At 34.8% G+C, this 17,452-nt stretch overlaps 3 protein-coding genes across 3 annotated transcripts in view; 1 reads left to right on the top strand and 2 right to left on the bottom strand.

Moving 5' to 3' along the window:
* The window catches only part of LOC110029698 (O-acyltransferase WSD1-like), a 7,117-nt gene extending 5,316 nt beyond the window's left edge, over positions 1-1,801 (bottom strand). Inside the window, exon 1 of the mRNA XM_020732111.1 lies at positions 1,537-1,801. Coding sequence (XP_020587770.1) covers positions 1,537-1,764 — 228 coding nt within the window. The 5' untranslated portion in view covers positions 1,765-1,801. The remainder of the gene's footprint in view (positions 1-1,536) is intronic.
* Positions 1,802-12,526: 10,725 nt separating this feature from the next.
* LOC110029735 (50S ribosomal protein L3-2, chloroplastic) overlaps positions 12,527-17,452 on the top strand; it is a 17,746-nt gene continuing 12,820 nt past the window's right edge. Inside the window, exons 1-2 of the mRNA XM_020732156.1 lie at positions 12,527-12,996; positions 14,144-14,353. Coding sequence (XP_020587815.1) covers positions 12,679-12,996; positions 14,144-14,353 — 528 coding nt within the window. The 5' untranslated portion in view covers positions 12,527-12,678. The remainder of the gene's footprint in view (positions 12,997-14,143; positions 14,354-17,452) is intronic.
* On the bottom strand, positions 16,182-17,446 carry LOC110029736 (MORN repeat-containing protein 1-like). The gene is made up of 3 exons (XM_020732157.1): positions 16,962-17,446; positions 16,537-16,765; positions 16,182-16,441 (listed from the first exon to the last, which is right to left on the bottom strand). The coding sequence occupies exons 1-3, from the start codon at positions 17,357-17,359 to the stop codon at positions 16,193-16,195; spliced, it is 876 nt and encodes a 291-aa protein (XP_020587816.1). The 5' UTR covers positions 17,360-17,446; the 3' UTR covers positions 16,182-16,192.

The raw sequence follows: 17,452 nt of genomic DNA, 5'->3' as shown, positions 1-17,452 counted from the left end.
GGCAGCGATGGGGACTTATATATATATATATATTCGGGCAATTATATAAATAGCATTTTACAAATCTGACATTCTATTTCATTCATTTTTTTTTAAATTCTCACTTAAATATCAAATTTTTTTATAAAATCTCTTTATATTTTTTTTTATTTTTATCAAATTCTCAGTTTAATAATTCAAAAATATTATCAGGCGGCCGGATTTAATAAATAACAATATTTCATATTGTATTTATGTAATTATCTATTCTTTTATAAAATACGATTTTATATATGTGATTTATGTAAGTTTTGGGGTATTTGAGGATTTAATTCGCTCAAATTAAAAAAAAAAAAGAGACTATTTCAGCAAGTCCTCGCTTAACGGTCAGCAGCTTTAAATTAGATGATAAATGCTCCGTACGAGTGAGAACTTATTACAAAATTGAGCTAAATTCCTGAGAGGCAATATCTAAAGCAGATTTTCACCTTCTAAACGAGCTTTTCAAGCTGATAGGCAAATCAAAACATAAAAACTATTTTTTTGACACTCCGCCTAGATGTGAGACTTTGTCTATGACATTCTCCTCAACACAATTATGTGACTCACTCGTCATGGATCCACTCCACCGAGGGTCTCATTGGACCATAAAGAGTTCACACACCTAGCAGACAATAATCTGCTATAATATCACTTATCACCTCCCAAAAAAGTTATTCAGGTGATGTGCAGCCCAAGACTATTTTTCGGTTATATACCTAACCGATGTGAGACATTTTGTCCGTGATACGGTGATCATAAAAAAAAAAAGGAATAAGTACATTTAAAACATACGAAATATTCATATATACAAATCAAGAATCACATGATTTTTTTTTTTTGTTTGATTAATTGATACATCTATGCGTGTGACCGTCAAATCATTAAAAAATTTGATAAAAACAAAATATATGGACTCGAATTTTATTATATATTTTAATAATTTGATAAGAATTAAAAAAAAAATGAAAAATGGTGCCTAATATATAAATAACAACGTGGCCTTTTTAGTACTATATTATCCGAAATATTTAAATTATTATTATTTTCAAATAAAATTAATTTAATTTTATCGTTTGAAAAATGAATTTGCATGGGGAGGAAATATAATTAGTCGGGTACGTATACCTCTTCAAATCCCATTCGTGTCTATAGTTTGAATTTAGTTTTTTATTTTTATTCTTTTTTATATTTTATTTTTATATGTATTAAATACATACAAATTGTGTGCTATGTATGTAAATAATCCCTTTTTAAAAAACTAAAAATAAAAAATAATACGGAAAATCTTTTTGTATTTACATATCTAATATCTAAACGTAATGATATATATTAAACCTTAAAGTCAACTTTGTAATTTACTTATGCTCAATACAGCCATCAAAATTCATAATTAATTTACCAAAACACGATTAATATTTTCGACCAATTTTATATTTCTTTAATTTTCAGGAAAAAAATTCGCATTTAAAAAAAAAAGAAAAAATAAATAAATCAAGAGGGAGAAGAAGAACTTGCCATTATGGAAGAGAAGCGGGGGCTAACAGGGAGAAAGAGCTTCTCCACAGTAGCCATAGCCTGAGAATCATCCAGCCGTTCATCAGACTCAAAAATGGCCAGAATGCTTACATGAAGGGCCGAGCTATTAAAGTACTGTCCCGTCGGGCTCACCGGCTCATCTCCGGCCGCCGCCTCCGCCTCCATCTCCGGCAGCTCCGCCACCACCTTCACCCTCAACTCCTCCATCGCGATCTGTTGTGTTTTCGAAGCAATACTGAATGTGCACTGTTTTGACGGCTAACGTTCGCCTTTTCAAGTGCATAAATAGGGAGCAGATTTTCACAGTCATTGAGATGGCAACAGCTGTCATTAACATTTGTTCTGTTGCATTTTTTCTTTAGTTTTATTTTAAGAATTTACATATATTTCAGCTTTATTAAATTAATAATAATGATATTTTATGATGTTTAGATATTTGGATAATTTATAAGGTGACTTGTTTATAGAATATAGAATCCTGAATTATTTATTTACACATCTCACATATAATTCAACTTAGATAAATTAATTTTTTATATTTTAATATGATTTAGATATTAGAGTAGGGGCGGACCAACGTAGCATCTAGAATTCAAATTTAGATATTTACTTATAGGAATGAATAATTTGATCTTCTGTTCCTCTCCGAAGTATTACTTTGTCTTTCCTTACCCTAATCTCTCACTTTGGGTCTAGGGTGGGGTGACAGTTTGCCCCCCTGAAAAAAGAGGCTGAAAAAAGAGGCTGGTTTTGCTCATGTATTATGGTATGATGCACGGCGTAGTAAGTACTGCATAGAGAGCGTTATAACATTAAATGTAGAGGTGCCGTAATGCTACAATATATTCAAGGCGCAAATTTCAAATAAATTGGAAAATATTGTAAAGGCGATGGAGGGGAGTGGGCATAAATAGTAAATACATTGGGGGGTTGTGGAGGAAAAGTTGATGAGAGGTGGTTGAAAAAAGTAATAACGGCAGCGATGGGGACTTTAAAGAGGGAAGGAGAGGGACTGGTGTGGAATAATTAATGCAAAATCCGAATTAAAATTTGTCACATGGCTACTTGTTTTGTGGTCTTATTTCGGACATGGTGTTTGGTAGGGAGTAAGTTTCATGCCTTTCTCTGCCTTTTTAATTGAGAAATAAGATCTTATTTGCATTCTTACAAAGTTTTATAAATGTATCTAAGTATTGAACCCCTAGATTTCAATTTTTTGTATCTATGCATCAAAAAGTGTATTTCACTTTTTAAAGGTTGAGATGATGATGCCTTCAATATGATAGGAAAGATTTTGGACAGTATAAATGTAAGAATGTAAGGTTTAGGTATTAGATATGTAAATACATAGGAATTGAGTGGAATGTATGTAAATGTTCCACAAAGGTTTATACCATTATCTTTTGGCATGAGTTACCTTGTTTGTGAGGTCTGATTCATGTTGGACAAGTTTGTAGACTTCAGAAGAAAATATAGGAGAAATATGTAATAGTTGTAATTAAGGTGAATAATTTGTTATGTAAATCACAACAACGATATATTAGTCGACTAACTAAGACAAGACGTTAATAATGAATTATATGCAGAATCGTCTTACCACTGTAAAGAACATGTCAATAACATGTGAAGATATAGCTAGACATAATACTAGCTTTTTGGTGATGCCATAAATTTTTGTAAAGCACAAGTCCTCTTTCTAAGAAATTACTTCAACTCTTATTGGTACGCCATGAAAAAAAATTCATCATCTGACTCAATTCTTGAGGTATGATACGTATCACGGGATGACTTTTTAACAAGAGATAGATATTTAAATATTGATGAAAAATCATCTAGAATTTTGATTTCAGTGTTAGGTATGACTCATATATTAGAATTTGTAGTCTCTTGGAGTGAAAAGATGTGTCTCTCGGAATGAAGAAGTGTGTCTCTCGGAGATAAGTGGGTTGGGGGAGCGAGGGCGTGTTAGTAATTTTATCTATAGATTTTATCTATGTATATGATGTGTAACCCTATGGATATGTACTGAACTCCTCTGAAATAATTAAATTCGCCGCTCTGCTCCCGATGACATAAACATCTCTGTCGAACCTTGTTAAATCTCTGTGTTCTTCTAATTTTGTGTCGATTTCTGTTTTTTTTCGCCCTAATTTTTCAACAATTGGTATCAGAGAGAGGTTCTAGAGCGGAGAAGATCAGTGCATTAAGAAGATTTGAGAAAGAAGTTCGACTATGACTTTAGAATTCGACAAACTGCGACAGTTCAACGACGAAGACAGTTTTTCAGTGGTTTTGATTGCAAATAGTTGGAGTTCGGGCGATCGGGATGATCTTTTGATAACAAGCGCGAAGCAGTTCGGAGGTTAAGGGGATTTTCAACGTGAACGCCAGTTCAGTGGCATAGCCGCAGAGGAACAGGGAGGCGGTGGAAGCAGTAATCGAAGGAGAAGAAAGAATATTCTTTCATAATTCCTTTGGCTAGGTGTACGCGACAGAGGCAGCGTTTTGGTTCGCAGAGGAGGCCGTGACAGGAGGAGACGAGGTCTCTGTGAACTTGGTAGCAAAAGACCTGTGGTGGCGGTGGGAAGGAGTTCGGTGAGGTGGAGTTCGCACATACAGGCTCTCTCCGTGACAACAAGAGGAGTTCTTTTCTTCGAAAGCCAACGGGGTTAGGTGAGGTGGAGTTCACGAACATGAGTTCGTGTGAAGCTACCGTGAACAAGAGCGTGTTTTGCGAACAAAGGACTTCAGATAGCGGAGTTCACAAATTTTTCGCAGGAGGAGTTGCGATAGGTGGAGTTTGGCTGAGGCCTTCACACGAACAAGAAAAGGCTTCGGGCAAGGTGTTCGCAGTAGTTCGACTGATTTCTTTTTTGTGCAAACAGGAAAAGTTTGCAGCATAATTAATTTGAAATAGTAATGTCTTGTGCAAAATTTGATATAGTGAAGTTCGATGGAACCGAAAACTTCAGATTGTAGCAAATAGGAGTGCAAAATTTGTTGGCACAACAAGAAATTTTGATGCCAACAAATTTTGAAGGTTTTGCGAGCTATAAACCTGATAATATGGAAGATGAAGATTGGGAAGAATTGCAGCTACGAGCGTCATGTACCATACGTTTATGTCTGACATATGAGATTATGTAACATGTTATGAATTTGAAACTTTCAAGAGAAGTATGAAAGAAATTAGAATCTCAGTTTATGTCCAAATCTCTAACAAATAAATTGTATCTGAAGCAAAGACTTTATGTGCTGAAGATGCAGGCAGACATTGATCTGTCACAGCATTTGAATGTCTTCAATCAAATAATCACAGATCTGACACGGCTTGATGTGAGTATTGATGATGAAAACCGAACAATGATTCTGTTGTGTTCATTGTCTTCCTCCTATGAACATTTGGTGACTACTCTTACATAAGAGAAAGAAACAATCAAAATTGATGAGATTAGTGTAACATTTTGACTCACAACCGGCGGAAGCATAATGCAGGGGAAAACTCTCATGGTAATTGTTCATATGGTGCAAAGTGACATTACAGATTACAGTGATGGTGATGCACTTTTAGTTACAACAACTCAATTGAATGATGCATGGATTCTTGATTCAGATGCTCTTATCACATTACACCTAACAGGAAATGATTTACTTCATATAAATTATCTAATTTTGGTTCAGTTTATTTGAGTGATGATAGATGTTACAATATTGCTGATATTAACACTGTTATAATTAAGATGCACGATAACGCTATCAAAACATTATGTGACGTAAGACATATTCCAGATCTGAAAAAAATTTTAATTTCCTTGGGCACTTTACACAGAAATAGTTTTACTCCTAAGACAGATGAAGATAGAGAACCGTCAAAATTGTTAAAGGTGCATTGACTGTGATAAAATAAAAGATCACTGCAGGTAATATCTATAAATTGTTGGGGAGTACAGTTGTAAGTGGAGTTCACTCTATTGAATCATATGATGAAATTGCAGTAAATATGTTGATCAAGACAAATACTATCAACAATTTCTTGCATTGCTTGAACTTGTTGAATATTTGCAATTGTTAAACCGCATGGTTGTTCAACCCACTTTGGTGTATCAACTTGTTCAACCCACTTTGGTGTAAGAAACTTCATGATGTATTTCTCCTAAGGGGTTGGATATTTGTCAATGTGGAGATTTGTTAGGTATGACTCGAATACCTGAATTTGGAGTCTCTTGAAGTGAAGAGATGTGTCTCTTGAAGTGAAGAAGTGTGTCTCTTGGAGATAAGTGGGTTGGGTGAGCTAGGGCGTGTTAGTAATTTTATCTGTGGGTTTTATCTATATATATAATATGTAACTCTATGGGTATGTATCGAACTCCTCTGAAATAGTGAAATTCGACGCTCTGCTCCTGTGGACGTAGGCATCTTTGCCGAATCTCGTTAAATCTCTGTGTTCTTCTGGTTTTATGTCGATTCCGATTTTTCTTCGCCCTAATTTCTCAACATTCAACAACAGCTGACTTGTAGTCAAACTGACAGGCTTGACAAGAAGAACCTATTGTTATCAAAATTAGTTCAATCTGAACCAAATCAAGGCCAGATCAAACCATGAAACCGCTTTTGAAAGTTTTCTGGAAACATTTGATTTTGACGAGTATATAGTCAAATCGAGTGTCGTGATAAGATGAATTCAATGAATTAAGATATACAATCTTCATCAAATGTCATCCGATTGAGGGATGCCTTATAAGCCATCATATCAAATTAATTCATATCCCTGCATTAAATGCACCGAAAACTCGGGATGAGGGCTTGAGTTTTGAGAAGAAACAGAAGTCCAGTGCCACTCTTGCCCACAACGACCACATCCACAAATCACCGTTGACCGTTGTTGCAACCACCGACCGCTATTGAGCACTCATATCGCCGTCAAGCACCACTGATTGTCATCGATCATAGCCAACCTCCGTCGACCACCAATGACCAGACGCCGTCAATCTCTATCGGGCACCGCAAGTTGACGTATTAACTTATAAAACCTAGCAACCCTTTTCCACCTGTAAGACAAGTAGTTACAACTGTAATTATTTTTTTTTAGTAAAACTCTTTAATTGGATCAGTCCCCACTGTTTTTTCACATAAAAACTTCCGGTGTCATTATTAGTTAATTTATCTTTTCTGAGTGTATGTTAAATCTTCATATAATATTAAGATAATAATTTACTACTATAGTGCCACAAATTTTCTAGCATGCATCAGTTCTCATCAACGATTGTATCATCACAAGATTTATATGTGCTTATAGTGGCTTAATTTTTCAAAATTAACTCTTCATTCAATAATACTTTGAGAAGAAGAATGGGGGGATGTTTAGTTCAACATGCATAAAAACCATAATCCTATTTATATTTGAGATTATTTTATCATATTTTTGCTCTTCATAAAAATAAAATAAAATAAAAGACCATATCTCCGGAGATGGAAGTTGGAACCACCTGAACGTTCGCACCCTCATATTTTTTATTCCTTTAATAAAATATTATTTATTAGAAATTTGCCCACTCTTAATTTATAAATATGCCCACTACTCATTAAAAAAAAAAGCGATCAATTTAACTCTTTATTTATTCATTTATTTCTAAATTCTTTATTTTTGTCTATTTATATTTTAAATTATAAACTTAAAGGTATTATGGCGTTAGCTGTTTATGTTCCCTCCCTCTATATATAATTATTTTCATTATTTAATTATTATTTTTAGTATTAATATTTAAAATTCAGTCAATCCTGACAAAGTAATTATTTTCGCCCTTTAACATCCTCAAACATAATAAATTCTATACAAAATTAATGAGTTATCAAATGGATCAAGTTTTAGATAGGTTTAAAATTTGACCCAAAAAATCAGATGGATTAAGATTTTCAACACAAATAGGAATAAAAATTTTGTAGTTGCTTAGAATCGTGTTCTTGCGGAAGGTCAATTTTTTTAAAAAAATATTTACATCTGGACGATCATGTCGCCCGCCGGTGTCGTGCGCGGCGACGTGACCGTGATGGTTGGCCATCTGGATGAGTCAAGTCCGGACGGAGTATTTTCTCTAATTTCTATCACTTATAGTTTAATTTTTTGATTGTGATATTCTTAAAACTTTTTAATACTTTACTCCTTGTTAGATATGACTCATATATCATAAATGGACAGTACTAAATCAGGAGCGGAGCAGAGCAGAAGATTATGTCCAAATCATAGGAGTTTCCTTTTGTGGGTTGCGGTTGTGGTACCGGGATAATTTAGTAATTACATAATGTACCAAATGTTTCTTTTTATGTTCTTTCTAATATTATAAATATGCCTGTATGTAATCCTAGGCGTTACACCTCATATTCTATATTCTGTACTTTCTAGATTAGTGAAAGACTGCGTTCTGCTCCCGAGGGTGTAGACATCTTTGTCCAACCTCGTTAAATCTTTGTGTGTTCTCCTAAATTTATGTCGTTCTTGTTTTTCTTCACCCTAATTTCTCAGCACTCCTCAACTATTGTTAATTGAAATAAAGTGTTTCATGATCAAAAGATTCATGTGTTTTAAAAGCTTTCACTTTTAAGCATAAAGTGTTTACTAATATACAAATATTTTAAAATAAACTTTAACAATATAATATTTCAAATTTTATTACTTCGAAATAACAGATAACAATATCTATTTTTAATTAAAATAATTAATTCTCGCCACAAATATTGCACAAATGTCAAAATGATTAAAGAATGTCAGTACTTCAAAACAAATTGGGGCACGTTAAATTGAGCATATTACAAGTTACAGCCAGTCAGCCACAGCCCTCGAGCCCATAAATGGATTAATACTTAAATAATTGTTTGCGCTCGTTCCCCACAACTGATTTAACAAAAAAAACGTAATAAATCATTCTTATCAGAAGCTCGTTGTTTTCGGACAATTCGTATTCAGTTCGTCAGAAATTTTTTGTTCGATTCATTCGATAAATAATTGAGATTAACATAAATAATTTTTTTTTCATTCGGTTTATAAATGAACCAAACACAAACAGTCATTTGTTCGATCATGTTCGATTGTTATTGTTCGAATTATAAAACAATTTAAAATAATTATAAATAAAAAAATTTATCATAATTTAAAAATAGTTATATACTTAAAAAATTTATCATATTTTAAAAAATTAAATCATATAAATTATAATATGATTTTCAAGTTCGTCTTTTAGTCTATATTAAATTCTATAATTTTTTATTTATCTTCAGGTTCGTCTCTTAGCTTAAATTTTTTTGTATTTCCTTTAGATTTATTTAGTTCGTTTGAGTGAAACTTTATTTTTTGGATTGAAATCTCACATGTTGCCTCTATATATGAATTTTTTATAGATGAGATATGAAATTATGATTTTATTGTGAGTTGTGTTTCAGTTATTTTGCATTTGCGTTGTGATTCAGACAAGTTTAAGAATTAATTTTATATGGATTTAAACTTTTGAAAAATTTTGAAAAATTCGAACAATTCAAACATTACAAACAAATTTGTAAGATTTCAAACAATTCAAAAACAATTCAAACCAAATAATTCAAACAATTCGAACATTTCAAACATTTCAAACATATTTCAAACAAATCAAACCAAACACGAACAGTAACTTCACGAATAATTTCAAACACGAGTCTATTTCAAACACGCACAATTTCAAATGAACCGAACACGAACAACAGCTCTGTTCGTTCTTGTTCGGTTCGTTCACACCCCTACATACCACATAATTTTTATGTATATATACTAATTATATTTTAAATTTTACATTTATAATATTTTAATCTCATAAATGTATACATAAAAATATATATTTTATCTTTGTATACCAAATTATAGCCATACATATTTGAGAAAGATTTGTACACCGACAATACCTGAGAATCAATAGCCCATTTGCCTAAGTGGATGAATGGAGCACGCCGACTGAAGTGGTGAACAAGCCAATAATACAGAAGGCTACGCCCTAAAAAGAATTCAATAATATTAAGACTTTGAATGTTATATGTATAAATATAAAACTTTTAGGTTAGATGTGTAAATACATGAGAATTAGCTGATACGTATGACGTCAAAAAAGCTGAGAGAAAAAGGACGGCTAACATTGGGAAGGAAACAAAAGGGTGCATGTAAGCTTTCCGAATTGGATCGTCTTTGTTAAAGCCATCACAATTCACCAGAAAATTGTGAGCTGTTTCTCCGTATTCCATTTTCAAAATAGTTTCCTTTTAAATAAGAAATTGCATCCACAAACAATATTGGAAAGAAATAATTTAACTTTCTTCCTAGTAATTCTTATTTATTATATGTCTAACATTTCAAATCAACAGTTGAATCTAATTTTTTTGGCAGATCATGTCCAAGATGTAAAGCTTAGAGATCGAGAGAGTAAAAAAGTGAGAAAGAGAGGAACAAGGAGTGACACATTAATTGCTCACAACGGAGCAAAGTGGGGGTGTTCTCCAAGCTCTCGAACCCATTTTATATATTGAAACAAGTTGTTATAAGAGAAGAGAAGAGTAGCAGCTAAATGGTTGGAAAGCCCAAATGACCTCCCCCTTTTACATGCTATGAGCTCCCTATTTATAGGAGAAAGAGGAGAAAATGTTGAAAATTACATGGCTGCCTCTATTTTAGTAAGGGTTATAAGACATTATTTTCTTTTATTACGTCTTTTTGTATTTGTAACTGAAAAGATATGAGAGGACTTAATTTTATTGATGAAAATAGGGGTATAAATACCCATTACAGGACTTACTGATGAAGAAAACAATAAAAACAGAATACAATAGAAAAAAATAAATAATAACAAAATATAAGAGAATTAATCTCTCTAATATAAGGATAAAAATAAATTGAGATTTTTAAGACTCATCATTAGTATTTTCGAGATCTTTCAACAGTAACAAATTTTGACATTTTTTGTATACTTGGACCTTTGTCCGATTGTTGAATGGATGCTCATTTAATGTACGCTTAGATAGCCCTTCGGTCGTCTAAAAGATCTTCGGTTGTCTGACAGACATTCGTTTGCCTAGCAATTCTACGGTTCTCCGGCAAACCTTTGATCGTCCGACAAACTTTCGGTCATTTGGTAAACCTTCGGTCGTTTGGGTCATCTGGTGGAACTTTGATTGTTCGACATACCTTCGATCGCCTGAAAGTTCTATGATTCCCTAATGAACCTTTGATCGTCTGGTAGACCTTCAGTTGTTTGAAACACTTTCGAATGTCTGATAGTTCTACGGTACACTTGCAAACCTTTGATCATTCGAGATACATTCGGTTGTCTGGATATTCTATGATTCTATGACAATCTTCATTTTTTTGACAGACCTTCAATCGTTTGACAGCTCTACGATTCTTTGACGAACCTTTGATGGTTTGGTAGAGCATTGATGGTCGAGAAGACCTTTGGTCGTCTGGCAGACCCTCAGTCGTCTGACGGACCATCGGTTGTTTGGCGGACCTTTTGTTATCTGCCCATTCTACGGTTCTCTGGCGATCCTTCGAACGCCATACGTACATTCGGTTGTCCAGAAGGCCTTCATTCGTCTTATAAACTTTCGGTTGTCTGAAAGACATTTGGACATTTTGCGGAATCTTCGGTTGCCTCTTGGATCATTGTTTTTCTTCGGACAATCAGTCACCTGTCAAACCTTCGATCGTCTAACTCATTTTCGTTGCTGGTCCATCTGATGCGTCGCCAGCTAGTTGGTTGGGGTGTATGCCGGTGTCTGATATCATCAACATTTTTCAAGCATATCATTTAATAATATTATAATATATGCATGCATGAATTGTACATCTCACTTTAAGATACTTAATAGTAATTATATTTCTTATGTGATTAAAAATTTGAAGTGTTGCACATTAAAACTATTTTACATGTTAAAAATAGGTAAACACATAAAAATTATGAGATTTGTATGTAAATTCACCATGTTATTTATAGGAAAACATCTATCAATCAAAAAAATGAGAAGAAAAACTATTCAATGACTTTACATGATTATTATTTCTCATATCACTTATTTTATATTTTATTTTCTCATAGTGAAATTATTTTTATTTTTCATTTTTATGACCTTTTGATTTTAGGAGGTCCTACAATTATATGCAACAAATAGCCTATTCGAATATCATCGAGGATCAAGGACAAAAGTCTCAATCATTTCAAGTTCTCTTTGTTTAAATGTGTTTACCTATCAAATTACAGTGATTTATCCTCTACTCGATAACCTAGTGCTGCTCTATTGACGGGAGCTCATTGTCAGGGTCTCAGGGATGATTGCCTGCGACCAGTTTCGACCAACCGATCGACTTGACGTAGCTGATCGAGTCAGTCTCGCGAACCCTTTGCTAGTAAAAGATTAGCCAACGAACAACTTCACGCCTAGCCGAATTGTAGTTTTTACCGGTTCAGGCCGACCGACGAGCCTCCCTAGCCTAGCCGATTGGTAGCGCCCATCAAAAGCCTCCCCAATCCAGTCCGCTAAGCCTTTGATCGGTTAGGCTCCGAGTGTATATATGTAAAATACCTATAATATCTTATACGCCATTTTCCTATAACTAGGGGTTCATTTTATGAATAAATATTTATACACATCTATCAAATTAATGTTTATTACTATGCATTTCTCTTTATGACTCTATATCTCTCATGTCTTACACTATATTCCTTCGGTGTAATTTACATACTAAATTAAATTTTAATTATATATATATATAAACTGAAGCACTTGAAAATATATATATATATATATAAATGGCCATTAGCAAAGCTTAATAACCGATTGCATATCAAGGACAATGTTTTTTTGTGGGCGATGCTTGTTACGGTCTACCTTGTTCACAAGAAGACGGGGACGTTGGAGCCCAACCCAACTTTGTACATAAAAAGCCCAATAAAAAGCCCATGCAACTGAAATGGTTAACGTCGTTCCAAAACCCTACCCCATGGTCGCCACCCTCTCCCTCCCTCACCATGCTATTGTCGGAAACCTTACCGGGATATCTCACCGTCGGCATGTTCTACAGCTAGTTTCTTCTCAGGGCTTCTCCTTAAAGCCATGTTCGCTTCTTCCAGAAGCTTTATCTCCCGCTTCCGCCTGATTCTACCGGGCCAATTATCTCACCGAAGTTTAAGCGCCGAGCCTCTACTAAACCAATATGAGATTGAAGCTCCCAAAACTGGTCGCATCATCGAGGCCATACCGAGGGCAATGATGCCCAACTCGAAGAGAACGGGAGCGATCGCCGTCAAGTGCGGGATGACGGCGCTGTGGGACAAGTGGGGGGTGCGGGTGCCGATCACGATCCTGTGGCTGGATGATAACATTGTTTCCCAGGTTAAGACACCGGAAAAGGAGGGGATCGTTGCTCTGCAGGTTAGATTGGAGTGAAGAGAGGTTTTTCTTGATGTGCTTGCTTGAGCTGTTTCTGTTTCTTTTTCTCACAGGCTTTGTCGTTTCCATCTGATATTTTTACTAATCATGTTTTAAATGGTGTTTTTTTTATTGGAATTTACTAGCCAACACTCTTTACTTTATATGTGTTCATTGTCTTCAACTCATTACCTATTGGAGGCACTGTGAATTGTTCATCATTGAAAGTAAATTTGGATATATCGAAATTATCTCAACTCATCATCACAAATGATACCAAGTTCTTAGTTGTCATTGTCGTGTTGAAGCATAATCTATGATCTTCCTTGCAATTAACTCACCATTTCAAGGGAAGTCGACTAGTCCATAGCAGCAGACGTGTTTCATATATGTTCTTCACTTTCATACAGCATAATCTCCGCAAAGCCAGTCATTTACTCTAGAACTGACTTGCAAACTATTATTTTCATGCTTTTCCACACAAAAATTTCGTTGGTTTTCTAGCTTAATCATATTATTAATGACGCTACATTAAACTGTCCTCATTCTGTATTTTAACCAATGCATGCTACCAGCTTAAAATGGTGGAATAATTCCTATCCCAATTTTTTAGGTTTTGCTTGCAAAAATCTATATAATGTTGTGTATCCCGGTAAAACTCCAATATTAGGAAGATGAGTACGCTATATATTGTTTTCAATCCCGTGTAAAACTTCAATATTTGAAAGATGAGTATGCATAAAGCTGATCACAGATTAGGATAAGTCCAATGATGATGATCTTTATGGTATGAGTTGGATATTTTGTTCTTGCTGCTAAGTTTATTTTTCTCTGATCTTGTCTATGGTGAAACAGTGTTTTTGTTTTTGGCTTTTTTGAAAATTTACATACCTAGCACATAAATCTTATGTATTTGCGTATCTCAGATCTAAACTTTCAGATTTACATATGTAGCAGTTTATTGCTTTAAAACTATGCATGAAATGGTGTATTTCACTTTTAAAAAGTGGTAATTGTGCTATGTAAATATGTAAATTTAGGTCTGAGATATGTAAATGCATAAGATTTGTGTGCTATGTATGTAAATGCCCCTTTTTTTCTTATGACTGACATGTTCAAGGTGTGAATTCTCAGTTTGTCTCGTATGTAGATTGGTGCAGGTCAGAAGAAAGAAAAACATCTGAGAAAACCTGAAGTGGGACATTTTAGAGCCCAAGGCATTCCTCTAAAGAGGAAACTGAAGGAGTTCCCTGTGACTGAGGATGCTCTTCTCCCTGTTGGTACTCCAATAACAGTAAGGCATTTTGTGCCAGGCCAGTTTGTAGATGTAACTGGGATTACTCGAGGTAAAGGTTTCCAGGTATGTCATTCTTCTGATGACTTCTATTATCTTTATCGTACTCTAATAACTTGAGCATTGACCAATTGCTATCATTAGTCTACTGACATTTCATGACACTCATAACATTGTTAGTGGCGAATCATACTCCAACATTGGAGAGAAATTTCATGTCTCTGCTGTTTATATTTTTGCTAGCACATGCTAATATCATATTTCTTTTGCATTAAGTAGTAGATTTTGTGCATTTCAGCTTTTACAATTTGGCGGGGAAAATGGAAATACACTAGTAAAAATTAAGGTTGCTAACGAGTAATTGATTTAGAGCAAAGGGACTCCTGTGCACGAAATATAGGAGAGAATACTTAACTATAGTATTAATAAAGGCTCATTTGGAGCTTGCTATGTAAATTTTTTTGGGAATTATTTGCGACTGTGATATCATGTCAATGTAGGGCAGCTCTAAAAAGCTCTAAAAAAGTAACTATGTTACAAACTATGTGTTGTTTATTCATGGCTCTTAATTATGACATAAAATGACACACTTGTAATTTTTTCTTTGCCTCTTGGAAGCCTCATCCATCTATAAATAGATGAGGGGTCTTAAGGGATGGAGTGACCACCATAAGGAGAGAAAAATCTGATCAAGAAGATCAAGAGGAGGAAGAAGATTCAGCAAGAAGAGGAAGGAGTGGAGAGGCTTTAGAATTGAGGGAGAGGTCTTGTAGAGAGAGAGATCTTGGTGATTCCTCGATGTAATGAGCTTGTAATTCTTCCTTTGTGCTAGTAAATTTGGTAGCGATTCCCTCCGTGGATGTAGGTCTAAGGACCGAACCACGTAAATCCTCGTGTTTGTGTTCTTATTCGTTGTGGCATTTCTTTCCTCTGTTTTTTCTGGTTTTTCCTTTTGTACATGCTTGCTGCGTTTTTCAGTTCTTGGAACAAGAACTTTTATATCAGCTCAGGTTCTTGGATTCAGGGAGATTGCTTGGTCAGCTACTGTTATCATCTCCCTCGTCATCCAAGAAACGCAGCAGCAAGCAGGTCCTTCGGCAATCCCAATCCTTAGCTTGCAGGTGGATTTCCCGACAGAGAAGAGGATAAGGCACTGCAGCAAATTTCTTGGCATTCCCAACCGTAGCCTTTAAAGAAGTTTCAAGAAGGAATTTGATATTTTATTTTGCATTCCATTTCTTATTTCTTGGCATTCTTGACGGAGCAAGATTACAATAATTTGAAATCATAATCTTGCTGAAAAGATTTGTACAATACTATTAAATATCTTTTCTATCTAACTCAATCCATAAGGAGTTCTTCGCAACAGCATGGTTGTAGGTGTTTGGCAGAGCGGATTTCACAACAATTGCAAACTTCATTACAAATAAGTTTATTTCTATTAAGTAAATTATGAAGAGGGTGGCAAATTTCACATAAATTCGGCCCTTTGGTTAAGCAATTATGATCACATTTTGTTTATTTCTACTTAACTTTTTAACATCTAAAATTAAATATTATCAAATAAAATAATTTAATATCTCCGGCCTAGTAACATAAATCTATAAAAAATATTTTCACCTTACTAAATACTAACACGGCGGATCTTTTATTTATTATTATTATTTATTTTTTAAAAAATTATAATTTTTCTTTGAGGCAAAAAAATTAACAGATAAATACAAATAAATTATTTAAATTAAAATCATCACCTGTGCAAGAGTATAAAATTAACTCATTCTGCAACCTAAAAATGAATTGAATTAAAATTATGCATTCAAATAATTAAAATGTAACGTTTCAACTAAAACAAAATAAAAAAAATTAAAAAAAAATCCTAATCACTTTCCTACAGAACACTAAAAATCAGCATATGTTTTCAAATCTCCATCCCCGTCCAGAACAAGCTACCAAATTAACGAACTTCGACACATGAGAGCGAAATCTTTTAGTTAGAAGATGCCAAGCTTTGCTTCGTTCTTCACGGTATCGAACAGCTCTGACGGCAGCGACGCGAGCTACAGCGGCAGCTCTGTTTGCAGCAGAAACAGCTCGGTTGAGTTCATCTTCCACAGGGGGCAGAAGAATTGCCCTCTCTGCAGCATTTCTTCCACTCTACCAATATTCAATTAATTGAAATTAAGTTCATATAAGTCTAATGTATATAAAGACAATTCATTTCTTTCATATTGAATTAAGCAATTCTATACCTGAACAAAGCTGTAAACTTTAGGGTGTGCAGGAGAGAGGGAGTTTTTGAGAATTCCATAGTTCCATTCTCCTGACTTAACACCTCCACCTCTTAAGGCGTACGTTCCGAAACCTTGCTGCACGCCTTCGTGCCATGAGCCTTCATAACAGTCACCATTGGCATAGTAATAAATTCCAAATCCATGAGCCATTCCGCCGAAATATGCACCCGCATATTTATCGCCATTACTAATGAATATATATAAAATCCTCAAATAAAAGTCTAAAAATCTTGAATTTTGAAAAAAAAAAAACGTGCAAGGGTATGTATCAAAAAACTATTTCGTGCAAACAAAATATTTGTGGATTAGTGGAATTGGTTGAGATGGTATTGGTCCCACTATCACTTTAATATCATCAATTCTCATATGTGAATATATCATACCTGAAATGATAGACACCTAAGCCATGTTTCACCCCAAACTCGAACTGTCCCACATAGCAGCCACCATCCGAGCATCTCAGCACTCCATAGCCATTGCTTCGCCCGCCAGCCCATTCACCGGCATAGCCGACACTTTTGTTGAATTGATAGACACCAAAACCGTGATATAAGCCCTTGCGATAATGACCATAGTATCGTGTTCCCTTCCCCCACCGCTCGATCCCATAGCCATCGCACTTCCCGTCCACCCAATCGCGCTCGTATCTCCCTCGCTCGAAGAAATCATAGACACCACTCCCGTTGAACTTCCCCAAATAAAGCTCCCCTTCATATGAATCCCCATTAGAGTACACCTCTATACCTTCCCTATTATCAATCCTTGCTCCAGCAAAAACCATGGGGTTCTCCTCGTCCCCAACAAACCATTCAACGGGCTTTTTCCGGCGTAGAATTAGAAAAAGGCCGGACTTTATTAGGATGATTGAGGAAGC

Source organism: Phalaenopsis equestris, unplaced genomic scaffold, assembly GCF_001263595.1.
Source record: "Phalaenopsis equestris unplaced genomic scaffold, ASM126359v1 Scaffold000600, whole genome shotgun sequence".
Lineage (NCBI taxonomy): Eukaryota > Viridiplantae > Streptophyta > Magnoliopsida > Asparagales > Orchidaceae > Phalaenopsis > Phalaenopsis equestris.
The sequence above is the reverse complement of the archived record's forward strand: the minus strand, read 5'-3'. Positions and strand labels throughout refer to the sequence as shown.